The sequence below is a fragment of the Vipera ursinii genome (genome assembly GCF_947247035.1).
Source record: "Vipera ursinii genome assembly, chromosome: 1".
NCBI lineage: Eukaryota > Metazoa > Chordata > Lepidosauria > Squamata > Viperidae > Vipera > Vipera ursinii.
This window is the reverse complement of record NC_139512.1, coordinates 192,007,975-192,030,268: the sequence shown is the minus strand read 5'-3', so window position 1 is coordinate 192,030,268 and position 22,294 is coordinate 192,007,975. Positions and strand designations below refer to the sequence as shown.

The 22,294-nt window shown below is 35.3% G+C and overlaps 1 protein-coding gene across 1 annotated transcript in view; it reads right to left on the bottom strand.

Moving 5' to 3' along the window:
• SUPT3H (SPT3 homolog, SAGA and STAGA complex component) overlaps positions 1–22,294 on the bottom strand; it is a 273,613-nt gene that overhangs the window by 94,630 nt on the left and 156,689 nt on the right. Inside the window, exons 4-6 of the mRNA XM_083349958.1 lie at positions 11,999–12,085; positions 11,206–11,296; positions 9,904–10,037 (exon numbers count right to left, since the gene is read on the bottom strand). Coding sequence (XP_083206084.1) covers positions 9,904–10,037; positions 11,206–11,296; positions 11,999–12,085 — 312 coding nt within the window. The remainder of the gene's footprint in view (positions 1–9,903; positions 10,038–11,205; positions 11,297–11,998; positions 12,086–22,294) is intronic.

Here is a 22,294-nt window from a genome sequence, read left to right as displayed (position 1 = left end):
CCAAAGCAGCTGCAATATTTTTTTTAATCCAAATAGGACGAAATTCGTAAATTAATTAAACCATTATGCGACAATACAGATTGCCAAACTCCACAGATATTGGTGGGAAATGCTGTTAGCCACAATTCTTTGAACTTTGATTTCTCATTTCATTCTAGATAGGAATGAAATTTACAAGAAAGCTAGATTATTGAGAATGACCTGCATTACATTTCAGTGGAATTGTACTGGGGACCTTTGAGGTATTTGTTAAATGCATTTTAAAAACCTCAATTTGAAAGATTGGAAATAAACTTTGCCAGATTTTCAATGAAGATTCATGGCAAACTACATGTCCCTGAAGAAGCTGCAATGCAGCAGCCACATAGTGAACTTTGGCTTGCAAAGTCTCTCCAGAAAAGAGAAAGAAAATATGAGATTGCTCATTGGTACTGCAGAAAACTGCTCCTCATCAGTAAATTGCAGGAACTGAGATATTTGTGGTTGGATTAAGTTGAGCAGCTGAGAGTTGAGGGATTTCAACCAAGCTCATATCATAATAGAGCTTACATGGACATAAGGTTCAGTGAGACTCATTTCTTAATCATTTTTTAAACTATAAGATTTTTTTTATAGCACTGGCTGAGTGTCCTTCAAACCATAGCCTATTTTACATACAAGTTTAAAGAAGTTTATTGTTAGCCACCTTACAAACATTCCTTTTTGGAATAAACAACAAAAGGGTGATTAGAATGTTGATTCTGGAACATTGGACTAAGGGTGCAAAAGGATCAGAAATAAAATTTTGAAATTAATTTTATAAATCTTTCCCATGGGAAAATACTGCTGTTTTGAATTCTTAAAGAAAACATGATAGGATGGCACTTTGAAGGATGGCCCCTGGAGGGAAGCTAAAGATTACAATTAAGGATATATAAGATGATGTACTGTTCACACTTAACTCCTCCTAAACTGTCAAAGATGTATAAGAGTGTGTCAAATGTCTATTGGAAATGCAAACAATTTGAAATGATTTTTTATCAACTCTTGTGAAGACTTACTGGAATCAGATAGGATTGGAGCTGACTCAGCAAAAAGCAATGGGGATAATCTGGGAATAGAAACATGAGTTGTCCTTAGACTGAGGAAATTAGAATTATGTAAGTTGGAGAAAAGATTACAGATGATGGAATACTATCATACTTTTCAAATACCTGAAGGAATGTTGCCCTGAAGAAGGGGTTGCTTTTTTCTATTATCCCAAAGTGCAAGTCAAAGAATAAAGATGGTGTCAGAATCCATTTATATCATATTCATAAATGTATGTTTAAAACATTATTCCATGGATTCTGCCATCTCCCGAAGAGGAGGAAATGGATGTGTATTGAACCGGTATTAGGCATTTCAAAGGAAAAGAGAAGCTTTTTGAACTGGGGAAACAAAAGGGGGGGCTAGCATCTGGCTTGTGTCACGGAAGAGAGCAATAAACATAAAAGGTCCTAAGTTCCTTTTTCCCATGAGAGGGATGATACGAGGTAAATGATGGGGGACTGACCAAATGGGGTTAAGGGGGGGTTAAACTGGGAACTCTTTATAAGGGGTTAGTTCGTGGAACAATATTAAGTCCTGTCTTATTCCTACAACCAAGCATGTCATAGTAAAGATTTCTTTTTGGACTAGATTTGGTTCCAAGAGTTTTGTCTTCCTAAGACGTGGTTTGGGGTGGGTCCTGACAGATGGACTAAATGCTAGAAAGTCCTATTTAGACTTGTTTTACCTATTGTTCAATGTTGAACAATTCATTGTCCACTCCATTAGCAATCAGCCTTCAATTAATAGTTAAACTTAGTCATTTATCATGCACCTTTTCTAAACTGACATTTTATCACAATATCATTAACCTTTATCATAAACATTTCCCAATGAATTGTTGAAGAATAAAACATCTGATCTGTCACTCTCTGTGTGTTCTCAAACTGCAATTTTTAATTCCTATTACTTTCCTGTCTTTTTGATTAAAATTCTGCTAAAAACTCTCCAGGCATACTTAACAAATGAATCGTGCTGAGGTTTTTACATTTACTTGTGCTACCTTCCTCTTTCTTGTTAGGCTTACTAGGTAGACCAAAAAGAAAACATGAACAGATGAGCTGATTTTATTTATTATAAAGCTACATTAATAGAATCTTAACAGGTCTACAAATACAATTCTCCCCATCTCCTTTATAGTCCAAGAAATTAGGGAAAAGTCTCTTCTGAGCCTGTTGCCTTACCGACTACCCAGCTGAAGTTATGCTCTCTCTTATATGACTGTTCCCTAGTCAGCATCTTTTAGTCCTGTCTCCCAAGGTCTTGCCCACGTATCACTACATTCTATGGGACACAAATATCAGCATTTTTCTATTTATTAGATAAAATTCCTAAATAGCCCATTCATTTTTCTCTAGTCTCATAATTATCCATGCATCCATGTTACCGTAAAGAATAATAATTAAGAAGTTATTTTGCAAGCCAACATTTTGTTCCCCGCATCCCTACAATCTGGACGCATATGCTGCATACATTACTTTTTATTTAAAATATTTATTTAAAATAACTTCAAATGATTTGTCTTTTCCCTTTATCCAATAAGCAACATTTCAAATTAATTAGTATCAAACTAAATAACCAAGCTAGACTAGACTAGACTAACTTAATTGTCACTTTGAATGTATACTAATCGGCATACATTAAAATGAAATTTCATTGCATTCAGCTCTCAAAGGGTCACCACCTCTGATATACACTACATAAATATGACAAAACTAAATAAATACAGAATCATGCATATATTATATGACACAGAGAAACAACAGTCTAGTTTGGGTTATGTATACATGTGCATGGCAAGAAAAACTAATCTTGCGAGTTTACCAGATGGATGGCATAGGGAACAAAGCTATTACAGAATTGGATAGTTCTGCTAGAAATACTTCAAAACATCCTCCCAGAGGGGAGCAACAGAAACAGACTGTAAGGTGGATGTGTGGGGTCTCTAACAATGCTTTGAGCTCTAAGCACATAGTGCTTATAAGCAGCATCCTGAATACCAGGGATTCCTATGATCTTCTGGGTTGTCCTTACCCTTCTCTATATGGACATTCTATCTGAGGCACTGCTGCCACCAAACCAGACAGCAGTTTGATGGCCAAACCAGACAGCATTTTCATATACTTTACTTTAGACCCAATGGCACTGATAGTTACAATTTAAACCGATGGGATATACTATTAAGTTAAAGCTAGGAACTTTAAAGGACTCCTTTTATATTACATTTTCATTTTCTTCATTTATATACATTCTCAAGTTTAGATCAGAACATTTAATTGACAGAAAGGATACTTTATAATGATCTATGCATAGTATCCCTAGTGAGCTAGTTTTTTTTCCAATCTAAGTAAATTCACTTTCTTTCATTAATAATAAATTAATAAGCCACAGTTTAGACATACCACATAATAGTCATCACAGTTTAGAATATTTTATTAGAGACACAAATATGTCTCTCTGTGTGGGGGAAATAAAGGCCAAAATAATCCCAAGGGTGATAGGAGCACTTAGGTCAGACATGTCAAACACAAGGCCCGGGGGCCAGATCCGGCCCGCGAAGTGGTTTCATGTGGCCCGTGAAGCCATCCTGGAAACAGTGAGGGAATGGCCCCCACTGCCTTGGCCCTGGCCCAGAGACCCTCCTTCTGCCAGAGACCCCCAGATCTGTCCCACTCCTGCCCAGGCCCCCTAGGCAGCTTTGATGCCAATGATGTAGAGCTGGCCATGCCCACCCAGCAGGCCATACGCACTCCAACCGCACCCACCCAGTAGGCCGCGCCCACCCTGGCCATACCCACCCGGCCCCCCAAGGGCAACCACAATGCTGATGTGGCCCTCAATGAAATTGAGTTTGACACCCCTGACTTAGGTTGTGACTCCTAAGCTGGGAGAGTGATTTCAACAGATCCCAGGAACAACATCAGAGCTCTCTAACCAGAAGAGTGCAGTGCTAGGAAAAGCTAAGTTCCTGCACAGAATCCTCTACTTTTAGGCCTCTGGTAGAAGACCCAAGAATGAAGAAGACACAGACCACCTATTAGGTGAGCAGAATATGAATGCGGGAATGTATGTATGTATGTATGTTTGTATGTATGTACGTAAAAATCTTCCTTGGAAATAAAAAAGGGAGGAAACTGTAATTTTTAAATTAAAATTTCACAAAGACAATTTAAAAATGCAGAGTAAACAATATTTGTTTTCTGTATAACTCATCATAACTGAAACCATACCACCAAACAATCATATCCTGTTTGGGCCATAATGACATCAGAAATCCATGTTTATCATTTGCTTTGGACAACTTAGCATGTTTTTGGCCCAGGGCAAAGTGGAAATAAAACCATTTGCAGCTGGCCAAACCAAGATAACCACACATTTTTGAAGTAATTGATACCTAAAGGAACATAGCCTTTAGATCACAGTTCATGATTTAAGTACACTAATTCTTTAAAGGAGGTTGTTAAAGATTTTAAAGAACACCCTGGACTTACTCCAAGACTTAACATGCAGAAACTATACTAGACATGGCAAATAAGATATTCTATACTTCTTTATGCACTAATTACCAATTTTTGAGGGAATGGGATATATTTCCTGCATTGTTTTAAACGTATACAGTATTTTTAAAGAGTCTAGGCCAAAAGATTATTAAATGGTCCAAAATAATAAAATATCTCATTGTCCATGCAATCCTTGAGAAAATGGAATACACTTTTTCCATTTTCTAGTCAATTTTAAGATTCCAAATTTAACAGAACAACTTTTTTTTACTTTTGCTTCTCTCACTTTTAAGAGTTCATACCATATTATTTAGTAGAATTTCCTTGTCTCTCCTTTTAATTATAGTTTAGAATTATATCTGCACCATCATCAGGTGTGTTAAGATTGGATCTGCAAACTTTAGCTAGGAAGAAACCCAGTTAGTTTTATCCAAAATTTGTTTTTTTATACATGTAATGTTAAATCATGAATGAAAGAAAAGTAACATTACATTATATCAAATGTACATAAATGATAAAGCTTGATTTCTCTGCTATATTTAGATTCCAGTTTTCCTTCTAATCTTGTCTTTCTTTTTGACAAGAATAACATATTGTACAAATAAGAAAATCTATCAAAATAAAACCAGCAGAAGCTAATTTTCATTTCATAGTTTATGTAAGATTTCCAATGGTTAATTTTACAGAAAATTCCTAAAGATAAATAATTTATTGTAGGCTTCCTTCCATTGTTATGTTGCTGCAGTGCTCTCCTGATTCCATATCTAATTATATCTCCAGGTGTAGAACTGTATGCACAGCCTTCTGTCCAAGTTGGAATCTTGAAAATGCCACCATGCATAGAACAGGAACTATTTTCTGGAATGTGCTCATCACATACATTCAGAACTTCAGAAATGCTCCTAGTGGTGAATTTAGAGACAACAGTATATTTGCTCCAATGTAAAAAGAGTCCACAAAATATTTTAAAAACTTTTCCCTTCATTAATTAGTAGGAAGTGGCAACTATTACATTATTAAGATTATTATTAGCATACTTTGGTTCTTAACATTAAAGCTGAGGGAATCTAAAATTAGCTTAGCTGACAGCCCAGTTAATAACCTCAATGTATATCACATCATGACTTTTGAGACAGGAGAGGGGCAAATGTGGGATAAAAAGGAAAGAAAAGAAGGAATGTGACAGCTCACAGCAGTTTATCATTTCTTAATTGTGATTATAGATAGTCTTTGTTTATTGATCACTTGCTCAGTGATTGTTCAAAATTACAAAGGCACAGGATACTCAAAGTTCAAACTCAATGTTCTGGCCATTGCAGCATTCCCACAATTTTGATCTGAGTACTTGGCAATTCACCTCTATTGACAACTACTGAAGCATCCTGTGATCAAATGAGGGGAGGGGAGGGGAGGGGGGAGAGAGGGAAGGAGGGAGGGATGAAGGAAGGAAGGAAGGAAGGAAGGAAGGAAGGAAGGAAGGAAGGAAGGAAGGAAGGAAGGAAGGAAGGAAGGAAGGAAGGAAGGAAGATTTCTGATGTTCCCTGCCAGCTTCCCAAAAGGAAACTCAATGGAGAAGCCAGCAGGAAGTTGGAAGTCACTTGCATTCCCACTGTATTTTTGCCCATCCATAGTCATTCTGTTTCTCTGTTTAGATAAGGAAATATCTCTCAAAAATTGACCAATGGGGCACCTATTGCTTAGAACCTCAACAGAGATATCATGAAGAGACCATATTGAGACAGTTTCAAATGTTCTCTCAGGAAATTTAAATCCCATTAATTAGATATAACAAGTATCAAGCTACTATTAGACCTTTTGTTGTTGTTGTTGTTGTTAGTTGCGAAGTCGTGTCTGACCCCTCGCGACCCCATGGACAACATTCCTTCAGGCCTTCCTGTCCTCTACTATCTTCTGGAGTCAATTTAAGCTCACTCCTACTGCTTCATTGACTCCATCCAGCCACCTCATTCTCTGTCGTCCCCTTCTTCTATTGCCCTCAATCTTTCCCAGCATTAGGCTCTTCTCCAGTGAGTCCTTCCTTCTCATTAGGTGGCCAAAGTATTTGAGTTTCAACTTCAGGATCTGGCCTTCTAAAGAGCAGTCAGGGTTGATCTCCTCTAGAACAACTTGCAGTCCAAGGGACTCACAGGAGTCTTCTCCAGCACCATAGTTCAAAGGACTCAATTCTTTGGCGCTCAGCCTTTCTCATGACCAACTTTCACAGCCATATGTTGCAACTGGGAAGACCATAGCCTTGACTATACATACTTTTGTTGGCAGGGTGATGTCTCTGCTTTTTAGTATGCAGTCTAGATTTGCCATGGCTTTCCTACCCAGGAGCAAGTGTCTTTTAATTTCTTGGCTGCAGTCCCCCTCTGCGGTCATCTTATAACCCAGGAAAATAAAATCTGTCACTACCTCCATTTCTTCCCCATCTATTTGGATGCCATGATCGTAGTTTTCTTAATGTTGAGAGACTGTTTACTATGTACGGTTAATAATTATTACTATGTTATACGTCTAACAAACAAAAAAAGCAGAGAGAGAAACAAGTAACTAATATAGGTAGAATGTGTAAATGTCCATACAGAAAATCCAAATTTCTGTTAAAAATTTAAGAGGAAAACTGAATGCAAATATGTCAATAAGAATGAACAAAGCTGCCTATATTGTGACCCTTGAGGTTACAAAAGAAAAAAGTAGCGAGGAAAAATTATGCTGTGAAGATTTTAACTAGTACTTCCCAGAATCCAGAGAAAGATTTGGCACCTATACAAATTAGCCTAGGGGCCAGGAAAGCTATATAAATTTAGATATCATTGTGTTGAACATATGGCTAGCTTGATAGAAACTTTTGCTTTGCAGATGTTGCCATTCATCTTCATCCACTGGAAAAAGGAACAATATATAAAGTCTCCAAGTAAGGGTTGCCTTTGTCACAAATCAAATATAATGTGGGAACTGAAAACTACTGTCTTATGATCCTTAGAAAGTAATTATGCATTTGTACTCAGTTCAACTAGATAACGACTCCTAGATAACTATGTCTGAGATAAGAGTCTTATTTGTTTTTTTAAAAGAGCAATGTTGTTATGAAAATGAATTGTTTGGAATAACATCACTTCATCACACATATACTATCTCTTTATCCTTTCAGTTTGCTACCGTAGATGCCGCATAATCACCAGCAGGTCATCCAGTCAATATACGTACAAGAAAGATTGGTCATCTAAAATATGATAATTTAACATGAACCTCATACTCCTTATGTCCCAATCTATATTAAAAAAAATTCTATTTGTTGTGCATTAAATATTTTTCTCTTTTGCTTAGTTGAAAAACATTCTTAAAATATTTTAGAAAAATCCTAGCCTTGGGAGAATTGTACAGATTAACAATAAAAAAATGTATATCTCTATACATCAAACTGTACAGCAATAGTTTACATGAGCTTGTAGATGAAGCCAAAAACATTCAAGAAGTAATTTGGAAGGCCAATATCAAAATAAAAACAAAAAAGTGCTTAATTTAAAGATAAAGTCTAGCTAACTTACTCCAATTTTATTTTAAATACGCTTCACTGCAGCTGAAATAGCAACTTCCAGAGGTTATAAAATCAGACAATCATTGTTTCTAAACATTTCACATATCTTAGCTCATATATGGATAGCTACATTGAAAATTTACTTCTCATAGCCTTTTTTGGTGGCCATGAATATACCATATCCATATAATTTCAGTTAACCTACAAGCAAGGGATCATGAAAAATAATCTCGAATATCACAATGGAAATAGTGCCATACTGTATGGTACATTTACAAGAATAGAAGACATTGCACATACATTATTTGAATGCCAATTATATGCCCCAGCATATAATCTTCTATTTAGAACCTTCAGTGCTAGTCCATGACCATAATAAAGATTGATTAGAACCTTGTATTTAGAACCTATGCATAGATCAGCCTATTGTAACTGCAACAACCAATTGTTCTACTTCCTTCTCTTATATTAAAGTGCTTAGTTGAGAGAGTTTGTTACATAGGAAAAATTAGAGTCATTTGCAAATGTGATGTCCTTATCAGTATAACAGGATAACGGAATTGGAAGGGATCTTGGAAGTCTTCTAGAACAGGGGTCCCCAACCCCCAGGCTGTGGACTGGCACCATTCCATGGCCTGCCAGGAACTGGGCCGTAAAAGCAAGTGAAGCGCCATCCATGCATGCACAGGATCCAAGCAGCATGTGAAACCATGCCACCTGGTATGCAGAAAAACCAGGGAGACGGTCGCTGGCACCCAAAGTTTGGGGGCTGCTGTTCCAGAATATACTTCTGAATATATATTATACACATTGCTCTGTAATTCGGTATATTTATTTATTTATTTATTTATTTATTTATTTATTTATTTATTCAAAAAACTTATAATTATTTTATCCTTTTGTTAGTTGATGCTGTGATTTATCTTGACATGATCAATTGACTAATCAGTAAATTAATTAACAACTATACATGACTGAAAAAAAATATGCTAGTCTTGTACTGATCTTAAAAGTGAAGGCGGGGTATTTGTATGAAACATTTCCAACTCAGATGGAAGGATATTTATTTAGTATTTACATGGGAGAAACTTCAGCAATGCTGGTAGTGCACCATGCAACATACAGTCTCCTGTCTCCTTTGCCTTGTTCTGCTAATCCTGACAAGATGGTATTGTCACCTGGCTCTCCTCTCCTTTTCTCACCCTCTGTAGTCTAAATGAGTCATTATTATCATTCAGTCTTGCAGTTTTCTCCTTGCTAGACTCTCCTTGCTAGTTTTGATCAGCCTGCTTAAAAGTAAAAACCAAAATGGCAACTAACAGTTATTTAGTTATAACATTCAGAATAATTTTTTCTAAGTTTCAATACGTTTTTCCCCCTTAATATTTATTTATCTGATTTATCCTAGAAGTAGCCTCATAAATTTTAAAAGGTAAAAATCAAAAATGATGAAAACATGGGAAGGAACTCCAAAATACTGATGGAAATTTTTTATAAGTGTTTACTTCATGAATCCTGCACAACAATACATTTGGGGCTTGGAAACTATGTTTATTGTTTTGCCTTTTCCTTTAGCATGTATTTTGCCTGGCTAAAGAATTTTCACATTGATCTCACATTTACTGTCTTAAGAAGGTCAGTATTATATGTGGATGAATGCTCTGTGTGAAGAATTCTCCTACAAAGAAAGGGATTGGACTAAATGAATTTAATTTAATTTATTTTAATTTAATCTAATTTTGTAAAGTAAATAGTTTTCATACTTTGTTTAGAAAAAAGGGTGGAATTTACCTCCATTCTCTCTTGCTTCACATCATCTATCTCATCGTCTTCAAACAAGGCCAAGAGCTCCCCAGTCTGATCAATAGAAGTAAGAAAATCTTGAGCAGATTTCTGACGCTTGTTAGTGCTGCTACTGAATTTGTCTGAAAGAGATCAGAGGAGGAAAACAGACAGCTGTTTTGATAGGAAAAAGGGGTTCCATGAAAGCTTCTAAGCAAATGCTGAAATTGAGCCAGCTGAATGAAGAAGACCATTTCAATTTAATTCTCCCTGCAACGACATCCACCATGACTCCTGAAATCTTGATATCAGAAAGCTGAGGAGTACCAGTGAACTTGGACCTTTTAGTATACCAAAGACACTCTGATAAGGATGAGTCTAAGGCTCCTTGAAAAAACAGGTATGGTCATGATCTTACCATTTACCCATGATCTTACCATTGCCTGATTTCTCCATCTTACCTGCACTGCTTTGACATTCTTAATTTTTTTTAATTAGATCTGAAATCAGTGAAAGAAGAGGGAGAAATCAGCATAAGTGACCCCCATCAATCTCATTTCCAGTGATGGTAAATGTACAGAGAAAGAGGAGGGGGGGAGAGAGAGAGACAGAGAGAGACTATAAGCATCTATCCTTCTCTCTTTCTCTTGATTACTCCTTCAATGCATTCAGTAGCCTATATCCCATAAACTTTTCAAACACCAAATGCTTTTTGGTTGTTTGTTTTGCTTTCTTCCTCTCTCCCAATTATTAAGACCTTATTAAGATAAGGTCATTGTCTCATATTGTCCCTTTGCAAATCCATTTGCATTTGCACTAGGATTTTAAAATAGATCCCAGATATCTGGAAATTCCATAGAAGTAAATTTTTGGGAAAATGCAAGCAAATTCCAGTGATTACATATCTAGTAACTAATTAAAATGGAAAAATTTTTTTTACCAAACATTCATCTTAATTTTAGACAAATTTAAAGAATGTTTCTGACAATATTTTTGTAATAAATTAATTAAATTATACTTCAAATTAATTTGAAAATGTAAATTGTAAAATTAAGAAGACTATAAATCAGCACCAGTTCCTTAGCTAAACAATTCTTGATATTAAGAGTTCTGGTTATCAAATGTTTGATGGACTAACATTCTGTACTTTTATAAGTAACTGGAATGGAAAAGCCCTGGGTTAATTGAAGTTTCCCACTAAATACTGTTTTTCAATGTCTAAAGCTAGCTAGAAGAAGAATATATTTCCATTTGGTACTGTATATTTTGAATATTCCCCATAGAAAGACAAGTTTTCTGGAAGCCTCATACCTTCAAGAAGATCATCTTCATCAATGCCTTTGACAACTTTAGATTTGTAATCGCGGAAGAACATGTATTTAAGTAATCTTCGAAGTTTTTTCTAGTTAAGAAAAAAATGGACATAGACGCTGCCTGCTAACATTAAAAATTCAAGGAGAAATTTAAAGCATTCTAACTGCTATCTTAGATTATATATCCATATTTATATACATAGATTGACAATACTTATTCTACAGAACAGAATGCAGAATTCAGCAAAAACGTTAATTGAAGTTGAAATTCCAAGCATAAGTCTGACCATGCATATCAAATCAAGTGTATCTTTTGTGCAGAGATATTCAACATTAGTTTTTCTTGTGTTCATTATACTTTTCATTCAGGTAAACCTTACTTTGCCAGTTCAATAAGCAGACCAGACTGAAAAATAAGGAAGTTTGGATCTAAATTCCTTTTTTGTTCTACTTCAGAAAGAGAAAAAGTGTGTGAATAAAAGTCTGTGAGAATAGCATGCTGTAGTCAAGCACCTTTATTTTAATTTCTTAAATTTGGTGATAGCTGAATTTATCTCAAGAGCAAGACAAGCATTCACAGGAGCATATATTACAAATATGGGGTGGGAATGAAATAACTATTTTTTTCCTTTTCTGTTTTAAAAGTAGAAGGAGCTTTTTGATATTAGAGGGGCAACTGTATTTTATTGGTATAATGGTGACTGAATTGTAATTTTTGAAGTTTCACTTTGGGTAACTAGAGAAAAAACTAATTCACAATTTACAGCATCAGTTAATTTATACTATTGTACCTTATCTTTGCGCATCAAAAAAATGAGATCTTCAGCAGAGATTACTCTAGCACCTCTCATCTGAGACACTTCAGAAGCTTGTTGCAACTGTGAATAAAAAACCAAGATTAGAACTGTTATGGCAATGTGATATTTTGTACAACTATACTTATTTAAAGTAGCCTTAGCAGTACAGGAGAAAAAAACCCCTCACAATGCAGATGTATGACACATCAACTAAATTTAGAATTTAAGGTAATCTAAAATATCAGCAGAATTACAATCTGTACCCTCACCAGCCAGTTTAAGATTTTCATTTTGCTGAATTTATCTTGACAATTGCTATTTCAATCAATCTTTTCTAAATCAACCTGGAATATAAAGACGGTTAGGCCTGATGAACATCTGGAGGAGAATTTCAGAAAATTCTAGTGCTGTTGGCCAGGTTAAAAATAAGGCAAACCAACCTACATACAGTAGGTTGCTGAGAAACAGACCCATGAAGTCATTAGGAGTTGAACTCAACTTGAATGAGGTATTACTTTTTATGGTAAAAAGACTTTATATATTATCTTACAAGTGACATTTCCTCTATGAGGATAATTAAAGGCTCAAACCCAAATGTAACATGATGCTACATTATCTATAAATGCAATTCCGTTTATACGCTTCCATTCCAAGCTAACTCTCTTAACCTCCTATGGTAATATTCATCCTTTTAAAACTTTTTGTATTACCTGAATATTAGGATAGGGATAGCTGCTAATATGCATTACTATGTTAGATCACTAAGGTTTTTTTTCTCAAACCTTTTTTCATTAAGCCATAAACCTGCTGGACCAGCATATTAATATATATAAAACATCCTTTGAAGTTTAGTATGTATTCACTCTGCTGAACACAAAATTTTCAGTACCATACTTATTCCAACAAAGTATCAATTACTGACATTAAACTAGACCAGCAATCTATATTGATTCTGTCAAGCTACGAGGGCAATTCAGAAATAAATCTCTGTTTGGTTATCAATGACAGACACTTGCAAATACAGAACTATTAGAAAACTACAACGTTACATTACTTTTAGACATAATTGCCATTGAAATTGAGGCACTTGTCCTAAAGTCTTACAAGATTTGAAATTCCTTAGTAGTCACTTGGCTCCAAATCTGGGCTGGGGGGCGGGTGAGCAAAAACATCCCAAGGGAACTGCTTCAAAAGTTCTTGGGTGTGTCTAGCAGTGTGTGGACAAGCATTATCGTGAACCAACACCACACTGGAAGTGGTGCCATAGAAAATCCCGCCAAATGTGAAGAAGTCAAAGGAGTACTGCTAATGAAATTCATGGCATGGTTCGACCATCAATTCAGACGTCTACTGTCAACTTTACGAAAACTCAGATGAGCCATCCATTACAAGTGTCGGGGCATGCTGACCTCTGGTGTGGTGTTGGTTCATGATAATGCTTGCCCACACATCACTAGATGAACCTAAGAACTTTTGAAGCAGTTCCCTTGGGATGTTTTTGATCATCCCCCACCCAATAGCCCAGATTTGGCGCTGAGCGACTACTATTTGTAAGACGATATGACAAGTGCCTCAATTTGAATGGCGATTATGTCAAAAAGTAATGTTTTCTAATGTGCATAATAAAAGTTCTGTATCTGTGAGTGTCTGTCATTGATAACCAAATGGAGATTTATTTCTGAATTGTCCTTGTATATTGACTCTGAGATGAAAAATTGCAAAGTAGGTACTCTTTACAATTCAAACTACTGGTTCTGTTTTAAATCTTGCAGCAAGGTATCCAGGAGGAGGAGGAGGAGGAGGAGGAGGAGGAGGAGGAGGAGGAGGAGGAGGAGGAGGAGGAGGAGGAGGAGGAGGAGAATAGCAACTGTATATATGTTGTGCCAGTTTCTAATCTGTTTCTATCTCACAGACTAACACAAAGGTAGAAATAGCTGCTCCTGGAGTGTTTAGGACCTAATCTGATGGCTTTTTTGCCTATTATATTCTTTTTTCTTGTTGGTTATTTTAGTTTTCTTTTCTGTTTAGCAATGGCAGGTGTTATGACAAGCATCGAACAACTTAGTGATGGGTGGTATTGATCATTAGTGGGAAGAAGCCAACTGTTGTAAACTGGTAATTCTACACCATAATCTTTCCATGGTAAGAATCTTGTCCAGAAACTGATACTGATGCTCTAGTTCTTCTTATTCAGTTGTCTTTCAGTGGAAGATGATTTCATTATAGATTGTAGTGTTCCATTTCAAACTTCTATGAATGGATTAGAAAAGGGTCAGTGGAAGGGATTAAGTGATAGCCCTGGTTTATACTGAAATTTTATACTAATCTACTATGAACAAAAGAAACAAAACTAATAGAGCCATCATGCATATTGATCCTTGGTACCCAGATCAAAAATTGGAATTTCCTTGGGATTTAAGACGCATGTTAAGAACTGGTGTTTATAAGATTTATGCAAAACAGTAAGCACTGAAAAATGTTACACACAATCTACCGCTAAGATTCTGCAGCTCTTTCTATTTTACTTCTAGGTTTCCTAATGCATGAATTTGGTGGTAATTTCTACACTGACATTTATTTTCCTAGTTCTGCCATCTTTTTCCTCTTTACTTAAATGAACTTTGCCTGGTTATGAAGAAGTCCATATAGACATAACTCTAGCTAGCAATTGTATACTTTTGTGTTTGTATTCTCAGAAATATGCCATAATGATACGACTGGACCTTTAAGAACCTTTTAACACTCTAGCAAAATAAAGTTGTTTGTAGAAGTAAATAAAATTATTTTTTTAAAAAATATAATACTCAAAATTACTACATATATAGAAAATATATATAAACATATACTTTCTGGAAGCCCTGGTGTATGATAGATGCAGGCCAAAGAATTAGATACTAACGAGAAAAATACCTTACATTGTTTTTTCATTTGAAATATAAGATAAAGCTTACATTTATAAATACATACGCACACGCACATACATCTGAGAACAGATGGAAGAAATTTTAATTTTCATATGCCATATTAGCAATAGTTTTACTCTAATATTGGCTGAAGAAGGATATTATTAATGTGAGATTTAATGTTGCTTCTCCTGCAATTTGAAATAGGACTATTCAGCAGTTAAAACAGTAGCAGTTTCTAATATGCAGGGGGGAGGTAGTTTTTACTTTTGGCAAGTATTCAGCAGGAAAAAGATTTTGTCAATAAATCATAATACTGGACTGCATTCCCCCCCCTCCAACTCTAATCACATGCACACAAAATGTGAACTGTATCTGGTAGGCACAACACAAAACATACTGCTTTAAAAAGCTTCACGTTTTTTTCTTTGAAATGCTCAGGAGGGCTTTTGCAGTTACAAAGACGAGAGAATTTTCAGGAATTCAGAAGTCATAGTAACATAATCTGACTTAAAACTGAACTGGAAAATATAAGAATGTGAAAAATGATAGTTCTATTTTTTTGGCAGAGGAAAGTAGCTTCTTATTCTGATTAGTTTAAGGAGACACAAGGTACTTATGTTTCCAGCATAAAATACAGAAAAGCTGGGTAACATTATAATACAAAGAACGGGATGAATACCTCATTGGTGTAATTTGGATGAACTCAGTGGACTTATATCGAGGCATGCATTTACTCAATATATTTAATAACTGCTTAGAAAATTGATGTTAGTGTGCTGTTAATATAATACATCTTTTTCAAATTTTGTATGGACTTAGAGAATTCTTTTGAACAAAACAGCTAATGTTATGTCAGCCTCTATTGAATAGAAGACAAACAATTTTAACAGAATAGAGCCACAATTCAGTAATAACCTAAGTTAATGGTTGACCATTACTTCAAGCTAATATGATTATATCCAAGTGTACTAATCAATTCAATTAAAATAAATAAATAAAAACCAGTAGTTAAATGATCTAAAGACACTTAAAATACTCTTAGACATGAAACAGAAACAAAATGCACTACAAAGGTATTAATATCTACTTGATGGAAATGACTGATGATGCTTTTAAATCAATAAAGGCAGATGGCTAATATGTATAGCTATTTAATAGTCAAAAAATGAAATACTGATCAAGGATCAACTATTCTGTCTTGAAGTCTATTTACTACTCTTCCAGGATGCTGTTCTGTACCAGTCAGTCTAATAGGAAACTAACAGAGCACTCTTATTTGCAATCTTTTTCTAGCATAGCCAAAAGAGCAGGATGTAACCTCATTTTCTTTCATAAGAAAGAAGATCATTCTTAGTTCTGAAATGTTTCAGACCAACCCATCTCCCCAAATTAAGCAAATTTACATCAGTTTTTTTAATGGTGTAAATGTATAGCATACGGAACAAAGTATTTACTGTTACAAACATAAATGTTGAAAATTTGTCTGCATTGTCAGATATAAAAAGACTTCAGAGCAGTGATCCTCAACCTCAACAACTTTAAGAATTTTAACTCTCAGGATTCCTCAGTTTGCATGTGTCAGACCTGCCCCAGTCTGATCCCTTAGGGAAGAAAAACTCTCAACTCCATTTGGTTGAAGTGAAAGGTACTTTTACTAAGAGATGCTGACTGCAAGTAGAGTAAGGCGGAATCTAAAGTTCCCACACATCAATACAAAACTAACCCCTTGGTTACCCCAGCCCTCTCCCCATGGTCCATCAATGTATAGCCAATCCAGCACAGCCAAGATGTTTTGGGAAGGGCTGAGGTGTTTAGGCTGGTGAAATTCCATTCTCAGGACAACAGCCTTGACAATATTAGGCACGAACCAGATTCCAAAATGCTCTGTTCTTCCTCAACTGTCAATCCCCCCTCCCAATTTCCCACCATAGAGGTATAGTTTTATTGCCCATTTGTTCCCCTAACCCTTCCCCCAACTAGTTTACTAATGGCAGGACACCAGTGAGATGTTAATCCGAAGGTGGTGGATCTGGCAGCATGTTAAAGTACAAACATCTTAAAGTTACTGAGGGTTGAGAAATGCTGCATTAGAGTGTAACTCAAAGTTACATGCATATTGGTCTGTATGTAATTAAACAGATATGTAGCTCAATGAAAGAACTCCAACTGGAAAAAAAACTATAAGGAAATAGAACAGCTTTATCTGCTTTCTGGACTAAAACAATCATTTCTAATTGCAATATAGTCCAAGATAGTTTAAAACAATAAGGAAACCACCTGATTATATCTTTATTAGGTTTGCTTAGAACATAAAAATAAACACAACCCTCAGATTGCAACTTTATGTTATTATTATGTCTAAATTATGAATTTTTTTCCAAAAATGAATAAAATTATGAACACCTGCACAACATCATTTTCAGCAAGAGCTCCTTGTGGATTTTTTCTATTTTGTATGTAAGAAAGAAAACATAAGCCATCCTAAAACTTTGAAGACATGATTGGAGCATAACATTTCAGGCTCTAATCACAATTTTTAAAATCGGTGAAGAACTGGGAAAAAGGGTTAAAATCATCAGTATATTTTTGAGTTCAATCCAATGATGTTATCCAATAACATCAAAATGGATGCTCCTTCCAGTACTCCAAAATTGTTCCAGAGTAAGGATATGCAAAACATTTTAACGTTATATCAGCAGTTTTGATTGTTTGAAGCAATTTTAGTATGTACTAATTAGCCTTTCTGAGCAAAAAAACATTATTATGATTTGAAGGCTTCTGATTGCTACTATTGGATTGTTGACTTGTGGCATTTGATTGAGTGACCTATTTGTAGTCTTTGTCCAGACTAGACAGTCCAAGCAGTCAGGAATGGCCATGCTGCTGTTGGCTGAGACAGAACGGGCAAATAGAAGAGGGAAACACTGAAGGAAAAGCAGAAGTGAAGTTAATGGCCATACAGTAGAACCTTGTTTGCACTTACACATCTACCAGGCCAAATATTTATGCATATTTATAGATTTACATCCTGCTGGAAAAAACATGGTTTACAGCAGTTTACTTACACAAATAAAACTAAAAAAGCTGAAAAACCAAAATATATTTTTTGTTTTAGTCTATTGTGATGTATTTTATCACATCTCTTCTATTGTATTGTATTTCTGTTAGAGTATTCTATTTATTTCACCAATAAAATCTTTAATTAAAATTGGAATTAAAACACCACAGAATGAAATCCAAGTCAATATAAAATAAATAACAAATAATATTAATAGGATAAAACATCAGAAAGGATAACCATTGTGTCAGCCCTAAAGTATATGGCAGCAAAGTATAACTTGAAGGCCCTCCAGAAGTGTTCCTGTTTAACCCACCTTCCAGGAGGACTCATGGGAAAGTGAAAGCTGGGCTTCTGTGGGCCAGAGGTTCTTGTGTGGGGGAACTGGATAAGCCTCTCTCTGAGACCTCACTCATATCTATGGAGAACATTGCAGAGGACTGGCCAGTATCATTTGGAAAAGGCAGTCTTGAAGATACCTAGGAGCTAAGCTATGTAGGGCTTTGTAGGTTAAAGGTAGTTCTTTAAGTTGGACTCAGAAGCTTACTGGAAGCCAAAACAATCCCGGCAATAGAGGCATAATATGGTTCTACCAGTTCTCAGCTGCCAATATGTGGGATTCTACATAGTCTATCAACTACTATTTCTAAATAGCCTTCAAAGACAATCTCATGTAAGTAACAAACAAGCTTCAATCCAGCAGGCTAGATTTAAGAGGTGTGCATGAATTCAAGAATTTCTGATGAATAGGATGTTTTGTAAAAAAAAAAACCTAGGAAGTCATTCTTAGACTTCTACTGCTTTTGATGTACCCAATCAGTGTTTTTCTTCCATCTCTTTCTCCAGTCTCCTGGAGTAACTATCTTTTGGCTAGGAAAAACTGTTTCCATCTACTCCTTGTTCTACCAATGGGTAAAACTTGTATCAGGCGGTTTACATCTGACAACATGAGACCTAATTTTCAATTAGTAGATAGGTATTTGTTCATACAGTTGGGAAGATACAATCAGAGCTTACTGTATGTAGGTAGACATTTGGGTATTCCATTTGTGTTTTAGGATTTATTTGGGGGAAGACAACCCAAAGTTGTGTGTCTGCTTGTATTAACTGTGCTTTGTGAACAAATATTGCTAACGTTACTAAGGCTGAGAAGATGCAAACATGTTAGTAAAGATATTAACTATACTATATGTTGGGCTTTGATGCATGCATGTTCTCTGGGCAAGTCTTCTTTTTATTTTGTTGCCCTTATAATTATGTTATACCAACAGACATCCTCTTTTTTCTGATTCTTTTTGGAGCTAGGCATAAAACATTAGCAAGAAATAATCCAGTTGCTTTGATTTGTTTTCGCCTCTTGCCTTGTAGGCAGGCTAAACAAAAAGCACATTTGATCTTGCTAACTACTTTGAGTAGCTATCCCTACAGAGAATATTTTTTAATAAAATCATAGGAATATAAAGGAATAATATGACCATCTGTTTTGTTTTTCAGAGGCCAATGCCCACGTGGAAAATAAACAAAGATGACCTTGATGGAGATAGGCAAGTACTTTTGGCTAAGTAAAATGAGCTAAAGCACTTTTTAAGTCCAAAATGTCCAGAAAACATTCTGAAGCAGCTCGGACAGACACCTCCCTAGTTCACGGAATCTGTGACTATAGATACAGCACAATCAAATTTGCAAAATTTTGTTACTGTAGCCCATTTTAATAAAAGTACTCAAAATAACAGGTTAATTGAACAATCAGCAAATTCTACACAAGACACCTATAGTGGAAATATCAGGATTGGCTGGAAGAAAACACATTTGTAAAGGAACAAGTTGGCTTTAGAAAAAGCTGATTCACCTAGTTCTCCATCATGTCACTGAAAATACTCCCCCTGCAACATAGCCTCCCTTTATTGTCACAGACTTCAAAGTAACATTTGATTCTATATCCTGAACTAAATTTTATTAAAAAAACAACTGGAGGCCTCCTCAATTGACCCATGTCTACTTCATTTAATACTATGCTACTTGAAGGCACCTCACTCAAAGTAAGATATAACCACCAGGGCCCTCTCACCAGTGCCACTATAACTGAGAAAGGCATCAAGCAAGGGATCAACCCATCTAATACTCCTACTCTAAAATTCTTTTAGACTTGTTTTTTATATATACTTTCTGTTTTGATACATTTATGCAACTTTTTCCAGTTTTTGTTTGGTGCATCTTTTATGCTTTTTAATTGACCATATCCCACACTCCTTATGCTGGTGTATGACCATAATAAAGATATGATTATAGTAGCCTATGGAGATATACTTGCATGAACAAAAATATTCTCTCTGCAGCAACTTGTACTGTTTGTTTTACTGAAATGCAGAAATATTTTCTTGCTACTGAAGCTTCCGTTTACTCATCAATATCTGGAGGAGTGATTTTATGTGCATGATGTTAAAAATAATACTATTATTAGAAATAATATGCTGTTAGAAATGATACATCGTATCACTGTATCATAAATGTTAATTATAGAAATTAACATCTCAAATTTAAATATATCTGTTAAAAATCTTACATTATAATTTTAGAAATAACATTATAAATAAATAATTGGGATATTTGGCTCTATCCCATCCCTGTGTTTACTCATGTCTGAATAAGCCTATAATTTCCTACAAAATGCTATTAACATACCCCTAACTGAGATGTGGGAAATGGAAGCCAAGCATGGCATGATGCCTCAGCATTCAAGCTTGTGCATTTCCCCACTTACTTTTAATAGAGGTTGAAGCATGGAACAGTTCTCTAAGGAACAACAATTCTAGCTACTCATACTTAAAATAATTTTAATAAGACATTTCCAACAGGTAAAATTAGGAACAGTTATTTATAAACGATGAGAACTACAAACAAATCCTCATGTTCTGATCTATATAAACACGGACCTTCAGAGTCACAAAGACATATTAGTAGAAGATCTCAATGTCACACATTGAACTGAACATTTATAAACAAGAAGAAATGCATCTTTGACAAACATTCTAATATATGTACAAAGAGCAGAGATCAAATAAGCAAACTGCCAAAGTTTGGCCTTAACTTTGTTCAAAGGGACAAATATAGATAGTATTTCCCGAAACCATATTTAACCGGAAACAACCTATGAATGATACAATATTTCCTTGTTTTCTGATATTCGAGAACATTTTTGTGCAAATTTGCATTATTCCGAGACAGTCAGTAAATGTCTTTCTGATGGCTATAACTCATGTTAGATGGCAATTACATGCTATATTATAAGCTTATGAAAATACTTCCTTTGTTACTGTAGAGAGTAGCATTTATTCAAAACGCCATGCTATAATTGCTTATATAAGGAAACTACATATTGCCTTACCAAATTAAATGCAAAAAAGATAAGCTACCTGTTTTCCTGATAGTGATGACCTTGTCCTTTCAGAAAGCAGATAGTGGCATATTTCCAGTAGCAGTAGTAATGTGTGAGATAATAAACTTTTCTGATTTCTAATTATCAAAAATATATAACCTTGGACAAACTAGATAACATACAACTTGGATTCAGAACTTGAGGTCTTCATGAATATAATACGAAGTCTGACAAGATGGAGACTTTCTCACAGGAGCCAGAAGTTCATTTTACTGTTTCAGGCAACTTTTTTTTTAAAAAAAAAAAAAGTATCAAAAGTTGCTTTTAGACACGCAGAGAACAAATCCTTAGTTCTGAGCATGGTGCAGCATCAAATACGTGGATGAACTACTACACCAAGAGATCCCCATGTTGAAAATGTGTATCTATGAAGGTTTGGTCACTAAAGCAAACCCAAACTTTGTGGAAAAGTAAAGTTAAAAGAAAGTATTACTAACAATATAGCTATAGGGCTAGAAATATTTCTATTTTTAAAAAATAAAATGCAGTTAAATTGATAAATATATTTGAAAGCAAACATGGAAACATACTGTATTGGCCAAAAGAAAAAGATTAATTTATATTCCTATATATAAAAAAAGAGTAGCACAACTGTTTAAGAGTTGTATTTTTCTTATATGCTAGTAAGATAACGCACAGGATTTTGCAATAGGTGGAACAAAGATCAGGGTCATGACTTGAGCTTTCTCACAGAATCATGGCTGTTGGAGTAATAGTGGAAGGAGACTTTTTACTTGGCTTAGGCTGGTAGGTCACTTATGAGCTTTGGAGATGAGAGCTTATGCTGTTGTCACCGCATGGCATAACTACTGCAGCATGCTCCATGAGGACTGCCTTGGAAGACACCTCAAGCTATTAATTGGCACAAGATGCAGAGCCCAGAATCCTAC